The sequence below is a fragment of the Schistocerca americana genome, chromosome 1, assembly GCF_021461395.2.
Source record: "Schistocerca americana isolate TAMUIC-IGC-003095 chromosome 1, iqSchAmer2.1, whole genome shotgun sequence".
NCBI classification, from domain to species: Eukaryota; Metazoa; Arthropoda; class Insecta; order Orthoptera; family Acrididae; genus Schistocerca; species Schistocerca americana.
Genome location: NC_060119.1, coordinates 25702515 through 25726072, shown reverse-complemented (window position 1 = coordinate 25726072; position 23558 = coordinate 25702515). Strand labels below are relative to the sequence as shown.

The window sequence follows — 23558 nt, the reverse complement described above, 5'->3', positions numbered from 1 at the left end:
CATGTAGATATCATTTTTACTCGAGCAATTTCACTAAAATTCTGAATGTACAGAGATGGACGAGTTCTTTCAACATGTTGTCTACTATTATGAAAAGTATCCATGAAGATTGGAAGAAGTAAGCTCTGTTCATGTGAGTAATGTGAGGCTCGGAGGATAAATGCCAATCTCCCATGTCTAGCACTACAAACAAGGGAAATGGGATCTCTATGTCAGCTTCATACAGAGTACTTACTGATATTGAGGAGCAATAAATATTCCACAAAACTGAAAATGAAACTGCATCTCCAAGTAGGAAGCACAGACAGTCTCTATGGTGGGCCACATACTTGTTTACTGTCTGAAACACATTACAGTGAACTACAGAAAGCACTTTGCTAATGACACTGCAGTTGCTATTGCGGTGTGATAGTTAGTTCCTTGTTCTGTGCATCATTTGTCCAAATTGTATTGAAAAGACATGGAACAAGTCAGTTTAGTGCCCTTATATATATGATTTGTTTGTGTCTGTGTGTGCATTACTAAGTAGCACAGTGGTTTAAATGTAATGAAAGTGAAGATATTTGTCTTTGTCACTACTTGTATTAAAAGTGAAAGACAAATTTAACAACAAAGGTTTTAACTGCTAATGTACGTGGGGAGGGAGGGAGTTACTTAGTTTTTCTGCATGAAGAACCAGTTATAACAGAAGTTTGTGCAGACCTTCCTCCATACTGCAAGATCTGCCGAGTAAGCAGACACAGCTGTGACAAGAGAACATAGCAGCACATGTGCGAAGTTCAAAGTGCACACAAATGAATTTTAAGCACTTATTTGTAAAATGACTGAAATTATTAATTTTTTTTAATAATTTGTATTTCATATTGACTGCTGAACTGTCACAGATGTAATTTTTATGCAAGTGACTGGGACAGGAAACAAAATCAGTATTTTATAAAAATTACTGTCACACAGATCTTATGAGAATTTTTCAGTTATGTACATTTTACTATCAATGAGACTGTTCCTTGTTTGTTGCTTATAATCATCACAGAAATGTGAAGTGTGTATTGGATGACAAAAAGTAAGCATTTTCCTTACCCAAGGCACACCTGATAAAAGAAAGATAAATGCATTTGAGCACTTCACAGTAATTACTAGCTTTATTTAGACAGAGCTAGAATGGAGTAAGAAATGGTCATAGCCATTGTTCCACATATTGTGCTGCATATCAGACATACTTGATCAAATTCGTAAAACATGATGATGCAAACTGACAATAGCAAATGACTGTAGTCTAGTAATAGTGTCGCATTGATAAACCTGAAATGACAAAGAGCTATCAGAAATTATATTGTTTGACAATTTTCTGAAAAATGCTTTACACTGTTGAAATATGCCTTTATTGAGGGGCTAAATCACATTGTTAGTTTCGGGTGGAATCCACATTACATTATAACAGTCTCTTCGTTGTCCTCCTAAAGACAGAGGTATCATTATGTCCTCACGAAGAGTCCAACAGTGAATTATATTCTGCAACTAATAAGAACACATTTCGTACATAGTACTGAAAATTATTCTCTCCCATTTCTCCAGATTCTGCTGCATCGATTACAACATTTTTGCAGCTAAGCAGTCTTTTTTTTTTTTTTTTTCTTGCCTTAATTTGCCGTGAAGTTCCTGAAGGCCTGGTCCAGTGTATTAATGTGACCACCACCTATGTTCAAGGTCAAGGAGCAATAACCATTCACAGACAGCGGGTGGCAGTACTAGAGTGGAGGGTATATAAAGCGTATTAGGGGGGATATGAAAAGCAATACAGTCATTGTTGTTCTGTGGAAATGGAATGATCGATCTGACGTCAGAAATGTCATCATCATTGGCTTTCGGGCCAAGGGTGTAAGACTTTCAAAATGGCTACGTTTGTAAACTGTTCGTGTGCTGCTGTGGTTAAAACATACCGTGCATGGCAAAATGGCACCAAGGCAACTGTAGTTCACCGTGGGCCCTAGATGGCAGCGGTGAATAACAGCTGTGGAGATATGGACAGCCAAATAAATGGGCAGCTGTTGTTCAGTGACCTCCCAGATGAACCAAAGGACTACCAACAGTGTCTCCGCCGAGACTGTTCTGTGTAAACTTCCTGGCAGATTAAAACTGTGTGCTGGACCGAGACTCAAACTCGGAACCTTTGCCTTTTGCGGACAAGTGCTCTACCATCTGAGCTACCCAAGCACGACTCACACCCCGTCCTCACAGCTTCCGCCAGTACCTCGTCTCCTACATTCCAAACTTCACAGGAGCTCTCCTGCGAACCTTGCAGAACTAGCACTCCCAGAAGAAAGGATATTGCAGAGACATGGCTTAAGCCACAGCATGGGGGATGTTTCTAGAGTGAGATTTTCACTCTGCAGTGGAGTGTGTGCCGATATGAAACTTCCTGGCAGATTAAAACTGTGTGCTGGACCGAGACTCGAACTCGGGGCTTTGCCTTTCGCGGGCAAGTGCTCTACTTACTGAGCTACCCAAACATGACTCACGCCCCGTCCTCCCAGCTTTACTTCCGCCAGTACCTCGTCTCCTACTTTCCAGTTCTGCAAGGTTCACAGGGGAGCTTCTGTGAAATTTGGAAAGTAGGAGACGAGGTACTGGCGGAAGTAAACCTGTGAGGACGGGGCCGAGTCGTGCTCGGGTAGCCCAGACAGTAGAGCACTTGCCCGCGAAAGGCAAAGGTCCCGAGTTCGAGTCTCGGTCCGACACACAGTTTCAATCTGCCAGGAAGTTTCATATCAGTGTACACTCCGCTGTAGAGTGAAAATCTCATTCTGGAAACTGTTCTGTGTACAAGGCAGCCCACAATAGGTGCTGTTCATTGGTGATGAAAGTTGGAATTTGCATGCCAGTACCACAACTAGCTATGCACTGAGTAGCAACAGTGGTCTTTCCAGGTGGCAAATGGCCACTGGTGTAACAACATGAAATGTCTGACAGCGAACACGCTGCAACAACTGTCGTGAGGGTACAGGCTGGAGGAAGTAGCATTATGGTCTGGGAGGTGTTTTTGTGGCATTCCCTGGATGATTTTGTCATTCTGGAAGGCACAGTGGATCACACAAGTATGCATCTATCCTCAGGAACCCTGTCCCTTGGCATGACGACATCTACTAGCAGGATAATGCAGTGCGTCACACAGCTTTCAGTTTACATCTGAGGTTCAAAGACATTAGGATGAATTTACAGTACTGCCCTGGCTACAAAACTGTCCAGAGTTTATCCCTACCGAGACTTTATGGGTCCACCATGATAGGGCTGTTTGCACCATTGCTCCTCAACTGAGAAACCTTGTGCAGCTGGCCAAGACACTAAGAGTTGCTGTGTGTCATAATGTTTATTGACTGCACAGGGAACTCTGTTTTGCTTCATGCACAACATTTTAGGGGACAACAAGAAGGTGAGAGTTTGTCCGCAGTCCTCTACACATTTACTTGAAGTAAGCTTTGAATTTTGTAACTTCCTTTTCTATATAATTTTGCAAATCTATTTATCCAGGTCAAAGAAGCCTGGAAATGAGTAATGTTCATCGCACTTCACTTCTGGGGGCCTAGACTCGTAGATTTCCCTCGGTGATGATACACTGCCTCTCGTGAGCAGTTCTAAATCTTTCAAATAGTTTTTCTTTTGCACTTTTGCAAGTTTGATTTTGGCACATATTTCTGCAAATAAATCTCTCTTCCATTTATACAGTTCATGTTCTGGTCTTACAACATGATATGGGGTCTGAAGGCAGCTTATCTTTAAGCATTTTCTCCCTCTTTTATTGAACCAAAACTTTTACAGCTTTTCTTTGTCATTGAAAGATATTACTCTCCATGTTTTCTTTGGGCTAGCAAGATACTATATTTTTGCTCTGGGCGTTAATTAGCACAACAATCACCATTTGAACCACAATTCATGGAACTTTCAGAGTTACTTCCTCTTTCTTCTAATTTGCTCACAATTTCTAATGAAATGTCGGCACCATTTGAATGAAACTCCAAGAAATGAACTAGTAAATAACCCACATGTAGGTCTTCAGGAAAAGTAGATGACTTCAATTACATACCACATTCTTTTTATTTTATCTTTGTAAGGTTCAGAACATTTATACTGTTTACCAATGTGCCATTAATCAAGGTTATGTGACTGCCACATTGCACATGCGCAGTCTGCTACATTTCTCCAGTCACCTGGTGAACTATGAATTTGACAATGTTCAACATATTTTTGAATACTTGCAGTGTGTCTTAGCAGCTAAAATTTTGACATTATGTTTCTTTTGGTGTATTCTTCCAGTATAAAAAATTTCAGGGCACGTTTTGACATTTTGGATTGGACTGCTCCCTTGTAAGAGACGTCTAAAAGTAAAGATTTCAGATTATATTTAAAATTTTCTTTGTCAGCTGGTAACTATTTAATTTTATTGAGCGAATTATCAAATTGTTTTGTGTGTGCAAACTGAACATCTTTGATTTATAACAGAATGTTGCCATCAAATATATGTCCCAACTGAGAGGGTATGAAAGGCGTGCAGGTTGTAATCAAATTTCACTCAAAAAATGAATTGTTTGTGGAATTAAATTTTGCTCAAAGTTAATGAAAGGTACCCTAATATATTTTAAGAAGAAAACATGTAAATTGTAAGTATAAAACATATAAATTATAGAAACCTGGATATTTTATTGAACAATGTGTATCAGTGGGTAGGTAAGACAGCTGAGGCAGGCCATGCAGAATATAACCAGCCTGACTAGATCTATCTGAAGGGTGATAGCAGACTGGTCTCTGCAAGTAGTTTTTAACATTTATAACAAAACAAATGCAAGCAGTCATATAAGTTGGGTACGGTTTTTTTCTTTTTATGACTTTGTCGTATCGAGTGCTCAGAATGTTGTCCTCGAGAGTTGGTGCATGCTAGTAAGCAATTCTGGACAGACATACTGTGTGCTGTATTTCATCTGGAATCATTACAACACCAGTCATCAGTGCTAGGCTGGTTTTCCAAAATTAATTAAAATCAAGAACTGACCCACAATATGACTGAATGAATAACTTATTTTAGTTCTCAGCAGTGTCATAAATTTACCGTATGACATTTGTCAAGAACATCTGTTAAGAATTTTGCTTTCATCATTAATAAATTCTACTATCATTGTTATTTCTTAATGCTGATACTATATTTTGACCTTTTGTAAGATATACGATCCTCCACAACTCCTCTTCCACCATTCGATACTGCACTAAGTGATGTAACACTCTGTCTAATATCAATGTATAACCATTGATGGAGACATTTCCTTCCATTCTGTGACAATCTGTTGACATCCAGTGTGAACTGACCTTAAGAGAAGTGCACCAATCACTAATAAGAAGTCCTTCAACTTAGATATGAAAATCTGCGACTTATAATTTGCATTTTTCATTTCTGTTGGAAGCTTACTGAAAATGACACCTGCAGTGTAATGCATACGACACTGTACAGTGGTTACAGAAGCACTGTGAGGCAGGTAACCGCTTCTCTGACCAACACTCATTGAGTAAATGCTTCATTTTCTTTTGAATGAATCTATGTTATTAGTCAGAAATTGCATTAGGGAATAAATTTAGAAAATTACAGCAGACGTTCTTTGTGAAAGAATTTTATTAATATTTCAAACTTGGTGAACACCACACTTGCAAGAAATGATGAAGTTCAGTCACTGTAGTAAAATACTGTGACTAAACAGAACTCCATTTTCGACTAATCACTAGTCTCTGTCAGGTTATTGGAATAGCTGTATCTTTAATAAGTATCTGCAATTACTGTGAGTTTGTGTGTTTGCTGTGAATTAGACATTGCTCATTAGTACATTCAAGTATCCTTTTGCACTGAAAAATAGTTATTCAAGTGCATTATTGAAGGAACAGCTATTTAAACAACATGATATTGACTAGTTACTGGTTAAAAGTGGTTATGGCTTTGCTGTTCGAGTACATTTCACCTCAGAGGCTCAAGGAAGTGATGACTACCAAAAAAGTACAAATCCAAGACTTCAAATAGAGATTATAAGAGATAAACAATGAATAATTTACAAAAGAAGTAGATGGAACATAAAATAGGCACATTACATCAAAAAAGTAGGCAACTGGCTCTTATTTATGGGGACAAGTTCTTGCCTTAAAACAGAAAAAGCCATTAAGTTTTACAATCATTACCGAAAATTAGTATAAGAGGTAAACAATGAACATAATTCAAAGAGAGAACAAATTAATTACTGACTGAGAGTTTCAGTTGAAGTTTATGAATGTAACAGCAATGCAAGAAATTGACATGACTGTAGAAAGATGAGATGAATATTGCAACACTTCATTTTAATAAGAAAATAAATAAACGATAAAAACTGAAAAGAGATGGTATACAACAAAGAAGTATGCTATCAGATAAAAGTAAAATATCTACTGTGAATTTCAGGCATGAGTAATTAGATATGCTTTTGCTTAATAAATTTCTTCCTTGTTTGATTATTATTCTTCCTTACTTTCATTGTCGTTCTGAACAGTACCCTCCTCCTTAGTATTAATGTACTATAGTTCAATTCTTTTATCTTGGCGGTTCGCGCATGCACGCCCAGACGTGGGAGATTGCTGCGTTGCCAGTTGTACGCGCCAAGAGAAGCAGCGCCATAGTATAGTATAGTTCGCAAACTTACGTTTAGGGGGGAGCGCACACTTTATGAAGTAAAGCCACCATGGCCGCATTAACCCTTTCGCTGCTACAGAGACATGCTCCCCGCACTCCGCGCTGTGCGCGATTTTGTCATCATCGCAATGCTTGCCTGTGCAGACACATGGAGTTTCGACTGCTTTGACACACTTTATCATTCGATTTCACAAAAACTATTTGGCCCAAAAATTTTATTTTTACACATCTTTTGACTGATACCTTCCCCCCATAAATGACTAAATTTTGTTTCGATGTTCAACACAGTTATTGTGCAGCATTAGCTGTAGTAAACCATTGCACAAAATTTTGAAGAGTGTATACTTTCCGTATGGTCAATTTTAGTTGCCACTAGAAATTTCAAAAAATTACATTCAAACGTGTAAAATTCATGAAGTAAGACACTTTGATATTGTTTTTCAGTAAAGAAAGTATTAAGCACTGAACCAGTTTGGAACTCAGAACCTTTCGCTTAGCTGCCATACACTTTAACCATTATGCTAACGCAGCTCAACATTCAATATATCTCCCGGGAGACTGTAAAACTCACGCAAAACACCGACAAACACTGTTGGTATGACTATGAATTACTCATGTTTCATCGAAGTACAATAGGAAATAAACAATTACCGCTGTTCTTTATTGCGAAAAAGCGGTTAGTGAGAATGATACAAACACCTTTCCTTGCTATCGCCTGAATTAGGAGGCTTATTATTTGTTTTGTTTAATTAATTAATATAATATGAAGCAATTGGTATAAAGAATGCTTTTTCCAAACTTTCTATAAAAGAAAGTCTGCTATCAAGACATTGCTTTTGTTCAATTATTTTATTTATGACTGAACGTTTCTAAAACTGAAGACACTCGTCCGTGCTCTGCACTGCAGTCGAGCTCTGGCAACGTCGTTCTCTGTTCATTGGCTGACTGTGTTTTGTGATGTCAGATGCGCAGAACAAACCTAAACTCGGCCGCCGTCATAAATGACGTGCACTTTAGGTGGTTGTAATTAAAGCGTAGCTCCTCACAGAGGTCCAATATGGGCTGTCATTATCATACGGCAGCAAAACTTGATAGATATGCAAATGCGTTAATGTGGAACCCATTTATGCAGAAAAAAATTAATTCCCATATTGACCACCAGGTGCAAATCTGGTGCTGTACAGCATTTGAATGATGGTATGACATCCACCATCCACGCTGTCCTTTGACAAGCCCTAATGAGATCGAACACTACAGCTATTGAGAAGAGATATCGTGTGCTGTTAGCAAAACTGGTTTAGGTGAAGGGTAGCAATTACAGTGTTGCATTAGGGTAGTGTCATCATCTGAAAGGTCTGAGGGGAGACCTGATGCCATTAAATGGTTCAGTGGTTTAAAGAAGGTGATAATGAAATTCAAAAACGTGGGTGAGCATGGTATGGCACCTGTAATAGAAATGCATCCTATCCCAGTGGAGGTGTCATTGACGAGGTCTCTGTTGTGAGTGGCATGGATAGTGCTGATACTCGAGAACTGTCCATCCCACTGTCAACAGTATGGAAAGTTTCGTGGTCTATTTTACAGCGGTACCTATACAAGAAGCAGACAGTGCGCAAGATGAGACTTCATGATTTGCTTCAACATTCTCAGTTTGCCCTTTGGTTTCTGGCACAGACTGAAATTGATGACATGTGATTAGGCACTATTCTATTGAGTGACGAGGCACATTGTGCACGGAGAACCGCTGAACTCGACGTCTGCAATGGTGTGGTATGTATTAGTCTGTGACAGTGTGGTATGTATTCATGAGCATCTTTGCTCTTGGTCTCTTCTTTGAAGAGAATACACTGAAAGGACCTGTCAGGTGTGCTGTGACGTGCACACAATCGAGACCTCCTCGTACAGTGTGAGATTCCTGCTTCGGAACAGCACAAACTCCTGTTTTTGTGCAATATGGGGCAACAGGTCGTGTCACATGTGCAGTGAAAATCTGCTGAATGCAACCTTCCAGAAACCTTTTCTCTCCAGAGATTTTTCACACTCACGGCCTGCATGATCATCTGATGTGAATCCATGCAACTTTTGACTCTGGGAATAACTAAAAGAACGTGTTTACCAGGGACACGTTTGGTGTCTACCTGATCTGGAGGCCTAGTATACAGGAACGCATTGCTCAAAGGCAACCAGAACTGCTGCAAGCAACTGTTGGTCACTTTAATTTACAGATGCAACATCTTGTATCTGTCTCCAGTGCTTACACTGAAGGTTAATAATTAAATCAACATTACATGTCAAAACATTTCTATGTCTTTCTAACATTCACAGCACCAGGTTTGCATCTGATGGCGTAAATTGGAAATATATCGCCACTCCCGAGCGTAAATCAGTTCCGCACTAACTCATTAGTATATCCATCCAGTCTTAATACCGTGCAATAATTAGAGCCCTCTATGAGTAGCTGCGCCTTAGTTATAAACACCCAGTAAAATGTTTCTTGGTCTATTAAAATCTGAATCAAATTTACCAAAACATTATCATGCATGCCACCTCATTTCTAAATAAAAAATCAGCTTCTTCCTTTTCACACTTCCCATACTTCTCGATTTTGTTTTCTATTCACTCTCAATGAAAGATCACCAGTTCCATAGAATCAAGAGTACTGTGTTTGGTAGTGCACATTAGCATTCCTGTGGATTAATTATCCGTATTGCAGATTGGTACAGTTTGACTAAATGAAGCTACAGTTACTACTGTAAATTATTCATCTGCTAAAATCACAAATAATGTATTTTATCACCCGACAGTGTCTGCGGTTCATTCCTTGTTTCAAAATGCCCAGGGCAGGGCAGCTAAGAGAGGCCACCCAAAACTGAGTAATGAACAGAGATGTCGTTAAGCTGTACCAGCGATCAATGCAGTGAATTTGCTGATGTACCCAAATAATTTTTAACTTTTACAGCTGCTGAGTTGTGACACTGACTTCATTCCAACATAATGGAACCACAAACTTTTTTGTTTTGTTTTCTGTGGCATAAAGTCACACAACTGACAGCCCTACAGTAACGAATATAAGCAAACACATGAGTCAGTTACAGTTCGTGTCTGTGCATTTGGATCTCATTAGTCTGTGTATTACATGACTTGTTTGTGAAGCTATTCAGAGCTTCACAGTACATATGACAATCAAAAGAGTGGTCGCAGATTTTCCTTATGGTGGATTTCGTCAAACTGTTATAGCAGCAGATTAGTTATATACTGAAAGATATTCTGATTATGCAAAGCTCACCTGCTCTGTGAAGTATAAAGTACACCAATGTAATGTATAACTGATTAGAGAAACCTTTTAGCAACACACATTTTAGTAGCACACAGGCCACATAACAGTAAGAGGCAGCTCAAATGTGTGCATGTGTTTGTCTGAAGGAATGTTGTGTGAATACTAGATTCCAACACATTTTATTCTTTCTACATTTTGCTTCATGGCACCAACTTTCAAAATTGGTTACACTTATTCAAATATAGTGTCTACAAAACTGCAAAGTGAAGCAGTGATACATTATTTTGTTTACAGATTAACAATCATTAAAAAAATTGAGCAAATCATTCTTTGCAATACATACTATTGGTCATCTGGAAATGTACACTGGTCGAGGGAAGTGGACAAACAGTGACATCAGTCTTTCGACGTACGGTGCAGGCTTTTTAAGAATCACATCATTGCTTCCTGTGTAACTGTAGCTACATTTAGTCAAACTGTACCGAACTGCAGTACGGATAAATAATTTACAGGAATGCTAATGTACACCACAAGTATCTATAGAGAGCAACAAATATAGTGCCATAGATACTGCAAAACACCCCACTGAGGATAGAGCAATTCAAATGTTATCGACGCAGCAGATGCCCCACACATTCTGCACATATAATTACATGACTTCTTAGCTGAACACTCGGAGATCACTTAATCAGTCATTCAGAAAAAATAAAATGGCCTGCACAGTCACTAAACTCAACACCTCTAGACAGATATGCATGAGAAAAATTGAGATGAGAGGTCTACAAGGAAAAAATGATGTGTGTTAAGGAATTGAGACACTGAAACTGCCTTTCACTGACCACCAAAAATTGTAGCTCTGTTCTGACCAGCCTAAGATGATATGGATCTCGGTGAACCTGGCATTTACAGTCAAGCATGCAAACATGGAGTATATTTTCTAGCCTGACCATTCATACTGTTACCATGCCCACTATGTAAAATCTAGACAACTCAGGAAGTCGTCCACTGCAGATCATATTCTCACAAATGTAGGAGAAAATTTGGTGGCACTAAGATCTGTGAAGACTGCTTTCATTATTGGCAATCTGTATTTAAAGGCTTACTAGAGTCACTTAATTGCCACATTCGACACAGAGAGTGCAATCTGCCGAGACTACGGGAAATTGGCAGCAGTTGGTCCTTACTAATCAGTTCCTCAGCTGTTCAGCTTCTCGGGCCCTCTACTGTCATGCTTAATGAACTCCATAAAACACATTCTGATGGCACCCCATAGACTCCAGTGACGAATATTTTTGACACTCCTTTGACATTTGTGTGATGGTTTTAATTTGGCACCTCATGTGCTAAAAACATTTTACCCGTAGAAGCTGGTGTAAAAAGCTGTGTATCACCTTTCTTAACATATGTGTGTGTATAGTTTTCTGAACTAAATTAGTTAACAGTGTAATATTTTCTGAATGATAACCAAGGGTGACCTGCTATGAATGGAAGTGTCACCCCAGACTACCACTTCTGGTTGGCATCCCACTGTTGCTGAGCCATCTCCAGAAGTGTCTCCGGCCTGGAATCTCATTGACTGAAGTAGAATTGTCTTCAGTATTGAATCCTGCTTGGATATGAACTCTTATGACTTGCGATCTAGAAGGCAGACATTCGATGAGATGGCACAGTGGTAAGACAGACACTGGATTTTCATTAAAGAGGGCAGTGCTGCAGAACACTGTCTGTATTTGCAGATTAACACTTCCTGTGATTCTCTCAAATTGCTCCAGGCAAATTGCAGGGTGGTTCCTTTGAAAAAGATCTAACCACTTTTCTTTCATGTCCATCCCTAATCTGAGATTTTGCTGCATCTCCAATGATCTATTGTCCATGGAACAATAAGCCCTATTCTTCCTCACTTCCTTTTCTACAAAGGAGAGATGGTTCCTACTCACAATCTTTGTGTGCCATTGTTCCTGATAGTGTTTAATGAAGAATGTACAGTTGAACTGCAAGTAGATATGTATTAATTTATTTTAGTTTGTGTCATTTAAAAAAATGGGCAATGATTCCATTAGGTTGTACCTGGAGAATTCCGTTCAAGGACCCAGCACGCATAATGCGGAAATACAAAAATAGTTAACTGTTATTAAATGTCAATTGTCTTGCATATGACTTGTAGTTATTTTGAAACACTCTTATCACACTGGATTAATTATCTTTTGCACAGAGCTGGACAGTAATCTGGAAGAAATCCCAAAGAGTCAGAAGTCATCAGGAATAATTCGCTTGAGTGCCATAAGGGAAATAATGGACAGAGGAAAACATGCACTGTTGGACATCACACCTAATGCAGTTGACAGGCTGAATTATGCTCAGTTCTATCCAATTGTTGTCTTTCTTAGAGCAGAATCGAAACATGTCGTCAAAGAGCTTCGTGCAGGTCTTTCCAAGTAAGTTTCCAGAAGTAGCTCCTTGGAATAACAGTGTCAGTAACCCACTTGACAGCTACTCATAACTGGTATTGTTTGTAGAGTGATGTACTTTAAGTTTTTAATTTGCACTTTGTTTCTTTTTGTAAGCCCAATGGTGGATATTTTTAGCTGGTGAGTACTCATCATTTTTGTTTTGTTTGCCTGTGTTTGTATAATACTGTTGTCATTTGTGTACACAAGGAAAGGACTGTTGGCCAGAATTTATGATGTAAGTATGTTATTTGTGTAAGATCATTACATTTTTTCATAATTATGCAGTAGAATTATCAGAAGTTGTTGTTGCTGGACAAGAAGTTTAATTTTCTCAAGGCTATCTTTTATAGGAGCAGCCTGAACCTTTCACCTATTTAGTTTATTCATTATTACATTGTCTGTTGGAAGAATAACTCTGTGTAAATCACTCCTGTTGGGACCATATGACCAATTCTTTCCCCTGTTTTTGTCCTGTCTGTCCTAATTTGTACGTAATAACTTTGTGATCCCATCCCTAATGAACCACAGATCTTCTTGTAGCACAACGGAGGGGTATATGTGGAGAGGCAGTCTAACCTGTGGTTCTGGAAGAGGGACAACAACATTTTCAGTAGTTGCAGGTGCAACAGTCTGGGCAATTGACTGATCTGGCCATGTTGTATTATCAGCCAACATAAGCTTGCTATGTTCATTCCCTGAATGGTTGAATGAGAGGGGAAACTATGGCCATTATATTTTGAGGGTACCTCTCATTGGACCAAATATTAAGGCTTCTTCCCATTCCACTCACTTATGGAACATGGCAAAAATGGCTCTTTAATTGCCACTGTGCATGCTGTAATTAATGTAATCTTGGCCTCACGATCCTTGTGGGAGCGATACATATGGTGTTGTAGTATATTTCTAGAGTAATTTAAACCTGGTTCTTGAAACTTTGTAGGTAGGCTTTCTTTGGATAATTTGCATCTGTGTTCAAATATCTGCAAGTTACATGGCTTAATGATGATGATATCATCTTGTGGAATATTTTCTGGGGGGGGGAGGGGGGAAATCCCAATTTGGATCCCATGATGGGGACTACTTAGGGTGATGACATCATCAGGAAAAACGAAATTAGCATTCTGTGAGGTGGAGTGTGGAATTTAAATCCCTTAATTGGACATGTAGATCAGAGAATTTTTTAAAAAAGGAAATAGATAGATTGAAGTTGGGCAGGCTGGGCATTGGTGAATTGCAGTGGCAGGAAAAACAGGACTTAGGGTCAGGTGAGTATATGTTATAAAGACAAGATCAAATAACAGTAATGGAGGAGTAGGTCAAACAGTGACCACAAAAATAGGAATACAGGTAGGCTACTGTGAGCACATAGTGAACACATTGTCCTAACTAAGATGGACATGTACCACAATGGTACATGCTAATATGACTTCTAGCACCTCAGATGATGATGAAGAAGAGACTGAAAGAATGTATAATGAGATAAAGGAAATTACTCAGATATTTAAGGAGGAGCAAAATTAAATTGTAATGGGTGATTGGAATTCAGTAGTAGGAACAGGGAGAGGAGGATAAACAGTAGGCGGGCATGATGTGGGAAAGGAAGGAAAAGGGAAGTCGCCTGTTAGAATTTTGCACAGAGCATAATTTAATCATTGCTAACACTTGATTCAAAAATCATGAAAGAAGATTGTATATACGCAAGAGACCAGGGAACACTGGAAGATTTCAGATTAATTATGTAGTGGTAAGGCAAAGATTTTGAAATCATAATGTAAACTGAAAGACATTACCAGGGTCCTTATGTGGACTCTGACCATAAGTTATTGGTTGTGAACCACAAATTAAGACTGAAGAAATTGCATATAGGTATGAAATTAAGGAGATTTGACCTGGAAAAAAATGAAAAAAAAAAAAATCGGAGGTTGTTGAAAGTTTCAGGAAGAGCATTAACCAGCATTGGACTGAAATAGAGCAAAGTAATACATTAGAAGCCGAATGGGGAGCTTTGAGAGATAAAATAAGGATAACAGCAGGGGATCACATAGGTAAAAATGCAAGTCCTAGGAGAAGTTCCTGTATAACACAGAAGATATTGAGTTTAACAATTTCATGAGAAGGATTATTGCTACTCAGCATATTGCGGAGATGTTGGGTCTCAGATAGGCACCAAAAAAAGACTGTTGGGAAGACAGACCAGAGTCTGGCTTCAGCTGCCAGAGAGACTGTGATCGTGTGTGTGTAAGCTGTGTTTGCTTGAGTGTGTGTGTGTTTTCCATTTTTGACAAAGACCTTGTTGGCTGAAAGCTCACTTTCCAGCAGTATTTTTGTTGTGCCGATCTGTGACTCAGCATCTCTGCTGTATGGTGAGTAGTTACTATCCATTTCATAATATTGTTACATTCCATCCTGGATTTTCCACTGTAAGATGTTAAGTTTAATTGATGGAAGGAGAAAATATAAAAATGGGGCAAATGGAACATGCAAAAGGAAATGTTGACACCTGAAAAATGAGATTCACAGAAAGTCCAAAATGGCGAAACAGGAATTGCTAGAGGACAAATGCAAGGCTGTGGCAGTAAGTATAAGCAAGGGAAGGATAAGTGCTGCCTGTAGGAAAATTAAAAAACCTTTAGAGATCAGTGCAGCTGCTGCATGAATATCAAGAGCCCAGATAGCAAGCCAGTGCTAAACAAAGAGGAGAAGCTAAAAGGTAGAAGGAATATATAGAAGTTCTATACATGCGAACTGAAGCCAACATTGTAGAAAGGGAAGAGGAAGTAAATGAAGATAAGGTGAAATATATGATACTGTAAGAAGTCTTTGGCAGAGAGTTGAAAAGCTCAAATTGAAGCAACGGAAACAAGAGCCCTGGAGTAAACAACATTCCCTCGACATTGTTAAGATCATTGGGACAGCCAACCATGACAGAATTATTCCACCTGGTGTCATATTCCACCTGGTGTCATTATGAGACAGGTGAAATATCTTCAGACTTCCGGAAGAATGTTCTAATTCCAATTCCATAAACTAAAGTTTATAGTATTTATAGGTTTATAGAATGCTTTTGATACTGTTGACTGGATCCCTCTGCTTCAAATTTTGAAGGCAGCAGGGATAAAAGACAGGGAGTGAAAGATTATTTATAGCTTGTACAAAAAGAAGATAGCAGCTGTAAGCATCAAAGGGGGTTGAAAAACTTAAGGGAGTTAAGACACTGTTGTATTCTGCCCCCTATGGTATTTGGTCTGTACATTGAGCAGCCTGTGAAAGAAACCAATGAGAAGTTTGGAAAGAGAATTGAAGTTCAGAGAGAAAGACAAAAACTTTGAAGCTTGCCAATGGCATTCTAATTCTGTCAGAGACGACAAAAGACTTGAAGGAGAAGTTGAACGGTGTGGATAGTGCCTTGAAAAGAGATTATAAAATGAACATTAACAAAAATAAAATGATGGTAATGGAATGTAGTCAAATTAAATCAGCTGATGCTGACAGAATTAGATTAAGAAATGAGACAATAGATCATTTTTGCTTTCTGGACAGAAAAATGACTAATGATGCTCTAAATGGAGGTGATATTTGATGCAGAGTGGCGATAGCAGGAAAAACATTTCAGAAAGGAGGAATTGGCTAACATCAAATGTTAAACTAAGTTGGTTATTTTCTTCTAGAATGATTCTCTAAATGTATTGAAAGGATTTCATCTTTCTTTCAGCTGTTAGAATTTTATTTTGCCTGTATGTCAAAATCTTATGCTTTAAAATAGCGTAATGCTGAAATTACAGTTGTAAAATAAATTTCTAACAGTTGAAAGCAAGATTAAATCCTTAAAAAAATTAAGTATTAGGAATTCTTCTTGGAAGGTGTTTGTCTGCAGTGTAGCCTTGTATTGAACTGAAACATGGACAATAAGTGGTTCACATGAGAAGAGAATAGAAACTTTGGAAATATGTTCCTACAAATGAATGCTGAAGATTAGACAAATAGATCACGTAACTATTGGAGGAAGTACTCAACAAAATTGGAGAGAAAAGAAGTTTGTGGCATAAATTTATCACAAGATGGAATCAGTCGATAGCACATATTCGGAGATATCAGTTTGGTGTTGTAGAAAACAACAGAACAGATATAGAAATAGATGATCGTTTATCAACAGCAAACAAGACACTTTTTAGTTTCATCAAAATTCTAAGAAAAAGATCAGTAGCAGTAACTTCAAAATCCACTTATATCAATCGACCATTATACCTGAGATGTTATATGGATGTGAAACATTAATATTTAGAAAGCAAGATGGAGAAAAACTGTTAATATTTGAAAAAAAAGTTCTAAGGAAAATTTTTGGACCTGTATAGGATGAAAATAACATGGAATGTAGGATAAGAAGAAATGAAGAATTAAGAGGGGTGTACAAACACCATAACATCGTCGAAGTGCTCAAGAGGAGAAGGTTGAATTGGGCAGGCTATACAGCAAGAATGACAGGGAACAGACTACCTAGAATGACATTCAGCAGAACAATAGATGGAACGAGAGGAAGAGGGAGACCCAGAATCAGATGGCGGGATAACATTCTGGAGGACACAACTAGGATGAACAGCAACAGCAACTGGACAAACAGCGCATTGGACAGGCAGAAGTGGAAGAGGCTTGTAGAGCAGGCTTACGGTCAATAAGGCCCTTGCTATGTGTAAAGTAAAGTAAAGTAAAGTAAAAAGTAAGAAAATTGTAGTGGAAGGCCAGAGATGAATAGAGTAAGCATGTTCAAAAGGATATAGGTTGTGGTAGTTATGTACAAATGAAGAAGTTTGCACAGGATGGACTACCATCGAGAGTTGCATCAAACTGATTGTCAAATTAAAGACGACAACAAAGACATCACCTGTTACGTGGAGCCATTCCTGACCGATTCAGTGTACAAGGTCAGCAAACGAGTAGAAAATCAAGATTTTGCACTTGTCCATATCTTTTTTGAGTATTATGGAAAAATATCAGAAGCTAATAAATTGTTTTAGTCTTACACACGTGCTGAACACAAATCACTTGGAAAAGCCCAAACTTAGAAGTGATTGATCTTGTACACAGGCAATAATCCTGTAGGAACATTAAACATTAGCTGCCAGGAAAACAGAGGAGCAGTATTTGGTGTGGCTGGAATGGATCTTTGGCTCCATGAGAGACCTTGACACTCAAGACTGGAAAATATTAATGAAATCACCAAATGGCAAATTTCCCTTGAGATATGTAGAGAGCTAGTGGATGGTATTAAGAAACTAGGGATTTGGTGAATAATGTAGAATTCTCAATGACCCCTCCCCCTTCTCTGAGAAATGCTAGTTACTAGCAGAGTAGGAGACCTATCTTATGTGGAACTCTGACCAGTCAGGCAGAAACGAGCTGTGTGACTTGAAATGTTGGATCGGTCTGTGAGATGAGCAGAAAAAGCTGTGCATATTCTGCCCAAGGCACAGGTTCTGGGCTCGAGTTCCTGCCTGATGCATAATTTTCATTCACTACAAAAATATTAATCCTAGCATGTACTTTGCATAATTTAAATGTGTTATATTAATATCAGTGTATATTCACCTGATATCCACAGTTTATGTAGTAACTCCTGGATAAATTGAGTCATATGTATTTAGCATGCCATGGGTACAGAGTATTTCCCACGTCAAGAAGTGAATCATCAAAGGGAGAGTGAAAAGTTACAGTTACTGCAAACAAATTTTCAGGTCATGTGGAGTAGGAGGGAGGAAGGAACCAGCAGTAGTGTCTTCAAAAAACCACCTGACCATACAGCTGGTTTGATTTAGGGTAGCCTCAAAAAATAGGGAACAGTTGAACAGAGAGTAACTCCACAGCTTCTCGAATACAAGTCGAGCATTTGAACTTCTGTCTCATATAACTTGGTAATCGGTGTCAGCAACTATAACCGTGTTTTCCACTCAGGTTAAATTCCATTATTAATTGTGTTCATTCCTTTATGGATGTCACTTGTACTTTTTAATTAAATTGTGTATGTGCTGGGGTGTTGGTTTTCCAGCTAGGGTTACTCTGTGCCCTCTCAGCATCCACCAAAACAATAATGTGACTCAGTACTGTTGGAGTGTTGAGACATTACAATTAGACTGTTCTCTGTGTTGTTTCAGGGCAATGTGTATGATTCAGGTTGATGTGTCTCCATTTCATATGTCTTAATTGTTAGAAAAGTTTTCATGTTAGTGCTTTGCATGATTTCACTCTAATTATACATAGTTTTCTTTCCTTTTAAAATGTAAAGCCTTTAATTTTTTTAATAAGATGTGTGAATATGCTGTAGTGTCTCCAGTTTGTGCCATTGTTTATTACATACCAACAGTCCATTTGTGAGGGTAAGTGCAGTTAGACATAATGATAGAACTGCCATTCCTCTCATTGGATTGTATATAAAAGTCTGTGCTACTTAAACAATTATATGCTAACTTTACAAATAATTCTGGAAGTTCTTGTTATTTTAGCTGTTGTTATAACTGCCCAAGGGATAGTTCTGTCTGAAATGGTCCACTGATGCAACAGTTATATTTTATTATTATTGTATGCATGAGTTACAGTAATAGACATTTAGTAAAACAAAGAAATATATATAAAAATGAACATGTGAAATTATCTACACTACACAAGTTTTAAAACTGCTCAGACTACACTTGGATGTTGATGGACTCGATCCAGCAGAGTGCCTCGTGGGATGCTCGATGGAGCTTCTCAATGTCACCAGGGAAGTGTCTGATTGGACATTCATTCACAATGTGGCTCATTGTTTGGGTGTCACCACAGTCACACCCACTGTCACTTGAAAAGCCCCACTTGTGCATGTTGTATTTGCACCTACCCTCTTCGGTCCGATATCTGTTTAACTACACCCACACCTCCCTTGGTTGGTGGAAGCCTGGAACTGGAACTGTTGGATTGTCTACAAGTTCGTGGTTTCGGGTTCTTGTAGCTTGCCACTCACGTTTCCACTCTGCATCCTGGTCGAATCCTGTGGATAGCATTTGGACTCCAATTTCATATGCTGGTCTTCTAGATTTGAGGCGTTTCCTGGCCAGTGATAGCAAATCGTCATGAAGAGGGATCGAGTTGTTTTCAGAAACTTGCTGACAGAGGTTGTAAAGAGCAGCCTTTCGATGGAGGTCTGGTGGACAGATGTTTGAAAGCACTGGTAGCCAGCAAGTAAGTGTAGACCGGACTGTACCACTAATTACTTTCGTAATTGAGTTCAGTTGGACATCTACTTTTGCTATGTGGGTGCTTCAGAGCCAAATTGGTGCACAGTATTATGCTGCAGAGTATACCACTGCAAGGGATGCTCATCGGAGAACTGATGTGGTTGCTCCCCATGTACTGCCTGCCAGCTTTCTCACAAGGTTCACTCGTGTTTGTATCTTCTTGGCCAAGTTCGAAAGGTGTTTTTGTATGTTAAAGTTCTGTCCAGAGTAACTCCCAGATATTTTGGGCTTTCATTGTATCTGACTGTGCCAAGAGGGCCGAACTGTGGACTGATCTTTGCTGATGAAAGGCAATTAGAGAGGTGGAACAGGCTTACCTCGGTTTTAGAAACATTTGGTCTCAGTCGCCATGTCTCAAAATACTCATAAAGTTTAGTAAGGCTGTTCATTAGGTGTTCTTCACATTCAGAAAGGTCTTCACTCTGATATGAAATTGCCAGGACATCTGCATATTGAAATTTTTGGCGGGTCAAATTCGGCAGGTCAGCTGTGTAGAGGTTGAATAACACTGGAGCAAGAACAGAGCCCTGAGGTAATCCGTTATTGAGTACATTCCATCTGTTTTTCTCTTCTCCTTGATGTACTTTAAACTGCCTATTGCTTAACATGTTACTTAAGAAATTGCCTAGAGTTTTGCAAGGTATTGCTCTCAAAAATTTCAATAATAGGCCCTCGCGCCACACCGTGTCATAAGCTGCTGACAGGTCAATGAACACTACTCCAGTTTTAAGTTTCTTTTGGTATCCAGATTCTATGTGAGTAGTCAAGGAGAGTACTTGTTCACAGCAGCTTCTGTAAGGTCTGAATCCAGCTTGGTCAGGTGGTATCATAGCATTAATTTGATCCGGGATTCGGTTTAGAGTCATTCTTTCCAATAGCTTGTAAGCACAGCTAAGCAGAGATATTGGGTGGAAGTGTTCTGCAGCTGTTCCCTCTTTCCTTGGCTTTTTGACAGCGATAATTTTTGCTCTTTTAAATTTTTTGGGTAATGTTGCTGTACGAAGAATTTCGTTAAAAAGGCAAACTAGCCAATTTCACGTTACCGTCCACTGTGCACCAAATATTCAGCGTAAAGCCCATCTGCACCTGCAGCTTTTCTACATTTCGTATGCTAAGGGCTATCTCCAGTTCAGTGATTGTAAATGGAGAAGAGAATTCCGGGTTATGTTGCAGAGATTTCTTGACTTCCGTAAGCTCTCTCTTTACTTGCCGAAGATTTGCTTTATCTGTTGGGACTTTGGAAACTCTCGCTAAGTGACACAATTGAGTCACATGAGAATGTTGAGTTTTCTTTGCTGTGGGAAGGGTCTTCTCCAAGTTTGTGAATCAGCGTCCATGCTTTCCTACTGGAGTGCGTGAAATCGAGGTCCCTTGTTTCTTTATGCCATTTTTCTCTCCTTTGTTCATTCAAGGAATTCATAAGGTTCGTAGCTGTTTCTTGGTCTCCACTTTCCTTGAATTGGTTAAACAGCTGGTTGATCTCTTTATTCCAGCCAGGAATGTATTCTTTCCGGCATCCTCTGGGTATGCTCTTTTTGGCAGTAGATATCATGATCTCTAAAAACATTGAGTATGATTTTGGAAGTGCAGGGACCCATGTTATTGACTCGTCCAGCAATTTAGAAAATTTATCCCAATCTTCTTTTTGAAAATTCCAGTGGGATACAGGAGCAGACTGCACTGGGGGAATGTGTAGCCCGTAGGAGATGAGAATGGGGCGATGTTGGCTTCTGGGAAAGTCATGTAGGACCTTTCTGATGATAGTTCCGCTACTTCTCTCTGAAGGATCCATAGTTGACAGGCAGAGGTCAAGTGTGCCCTCTGTACCGCATCTTCTAGACCTAAATGTGTCTTTTCTCGTTGCATCATAATGGAACTTTAAGTTGTTTGCTTCCATCCATTCTGCCAGACTTCTACCATTTTCATCATCTTCGGCATAGCCCCACTCATAACTATGGCTGTTAAAATCACCTACATATATTGCAGGATGTTCTAGCACTGGGAGTTGTTTGCGCCAAGTGCTATTCGGTGGTTTGTAGATATTTGCTATTTTTAGATTTCCGATCTGAATCACCACTACCATCACATTTTCTTTGTTTGATTTCTCCTCAAGAATAACTGAGACACCCTTTAAGTTGTTGCGGACAAAGCTGGCAACTCCATATTGAGGGTGGTTAATTCGGGACACTAATTTATAGCTTGGGATGCGCCCTTGCTTCCACAGAGCGTTGTCATCTTCAGTATGAGTCTCTTGCAGTGCTGAGACATCCGTCCTATTCTCTCTCAAAATTTTAGATAGTATTTCGCCCTTATTTCTGGACAGTGCCTCAACATTCAGTTGACATATTCTGAGCACGTTTCCAGGTTGGCTCTGAACAGTGGAATTTGTATAGGGTTTCATATTGTTGGTAATTTCGTAATTGCCATTGGAATTATCTTTAAACCACCTTCTTCAAGAGTTAGCCTAATTGGAAAGGACCAATTAGTTGCCCAGGGAGCACCAGCAGTGATCAAGGAACTTGAAGATGCATTCGAAGGCAAAAGAAGTGACTGCTCAAGTGGAGGTCTCTTGCTTGCTCCCCATGCAACAGTTAATTTTTATTGACATGTGAAGAAAGTTACTTACGTAAACAAAATTGTAGCTGTTGTTATTCATGCAACTGGATGGGTACTGTGGACATAAAGTAAGTACCATAGTGATCAGCCAGTAAATTTAGGTATTTGAGCCTGGAGGTGCCAAGTCCAATGAGAAAGCAAATGAGCTGCATTGAATTTTGCTTGTGAGCAAACCTCTTGTCCCAAATTTGAGTGAGAAAGAAACTACACATTTGTTGCAAAAGTTCATACACATTATTGTAACATTTCCCTCCAATAACATGGAACAAGTATAATTACATTACAACAAAAATTTGACATCATCAATGTGTTTAAAATGGAAGAGGACCATGGCTGTACCTAAAAGTTGGAGCTAGGTCCCTGTCAGAGGCACAGGCATAGAGGGGGTGCAAGACATTGATCATAAAGAAGAAGAAGAAGAAGTCAGGTTCAAGCATTAACCAGGAATGGTATGTGAGCTCTCCTGCTCCTCCTGTTGCCGTCTTCTGCCGATGAGATGCAGCCTTTCCCTTAGCCTGTCACTGTAACTGCACACTGTTGTCACAGTGTCATTTGTCCAATGTCATGTCATTCTAGTATTGTCTTAGAGAAATGACTTCTACCAAACTATTGCTAACATAGTTCATGTGGCAACAGTGTCCTCGGTTCACACAGCCGCTTACTTATCAGCTCACACGTGTTCAGCAGTTGAGTTCTCGCTGCTATTTCGTTACAATATTGTGATGTCTCAAAGGTTGAAGAACAGTTGCTGAAACGGGTATATTATTTGACCGAAGGTATCTGACATATTCCTATTTTTGCCAATTGAAGAAGGAAAAGAGATGTGACTGTGAAGGAAGCAAACTTGAAAAGCTGGAAGGTTTACTTGGTCCTCCAGATAAACATGTGCTCTGCGTGTTGTCATTGGCTGCCCTGCTTGAGCTATTAAACACGACATAATTGCTAAGTTTGCTTGACTCGTAGTGAGGAAAAGTGAAGTAAAACAACAGTAAAAACACAGTTCCTGCAAAGGAATATTTCCTCAATAACAATAGTCCTTTGTATTTTATTTTCAGTTAATCATTTATGGACTATTAATAATTTATGAGGAACACACAAAAACTATTTTTTGTTATACATCATACTAAAACCAATGTACAGCACCTGCCACAAACAAAAATGTATAGCTTTTGTTTTACTTTCAGTTTTTTTAGAAGTTTATACAATTTATAATTTATTTACTAAAATGACACATTTAATTTGTTGTGTGCAATAATTAC

General features: G+C 39.0%; 1 protein-coding gene across 3 annotated transcripts in view; it reads left to right on the top strand.

Annotated features, from left to right (window-relative positions):
• Positions 1-23558, top strand: part of LOC124546004 (tight junction protein ZO-1) — a 710801-nt gene that overhangs the window by 517513 nt on the left and 169730 nt on the right. For all 3 annotated transcript variants that reach the window (XM_047124988.1, XM_047124979.1, XM_047124983.1), the window contains exon 12: positions 12184-12406. In XM_047124988.1, coding sequence (XP_046980944.1) covers positions 12184-12406 — 223 coding nt within the window. The remainder of the gene's footprint in view (positions 1-12183; positions 12407-23558) is intronic.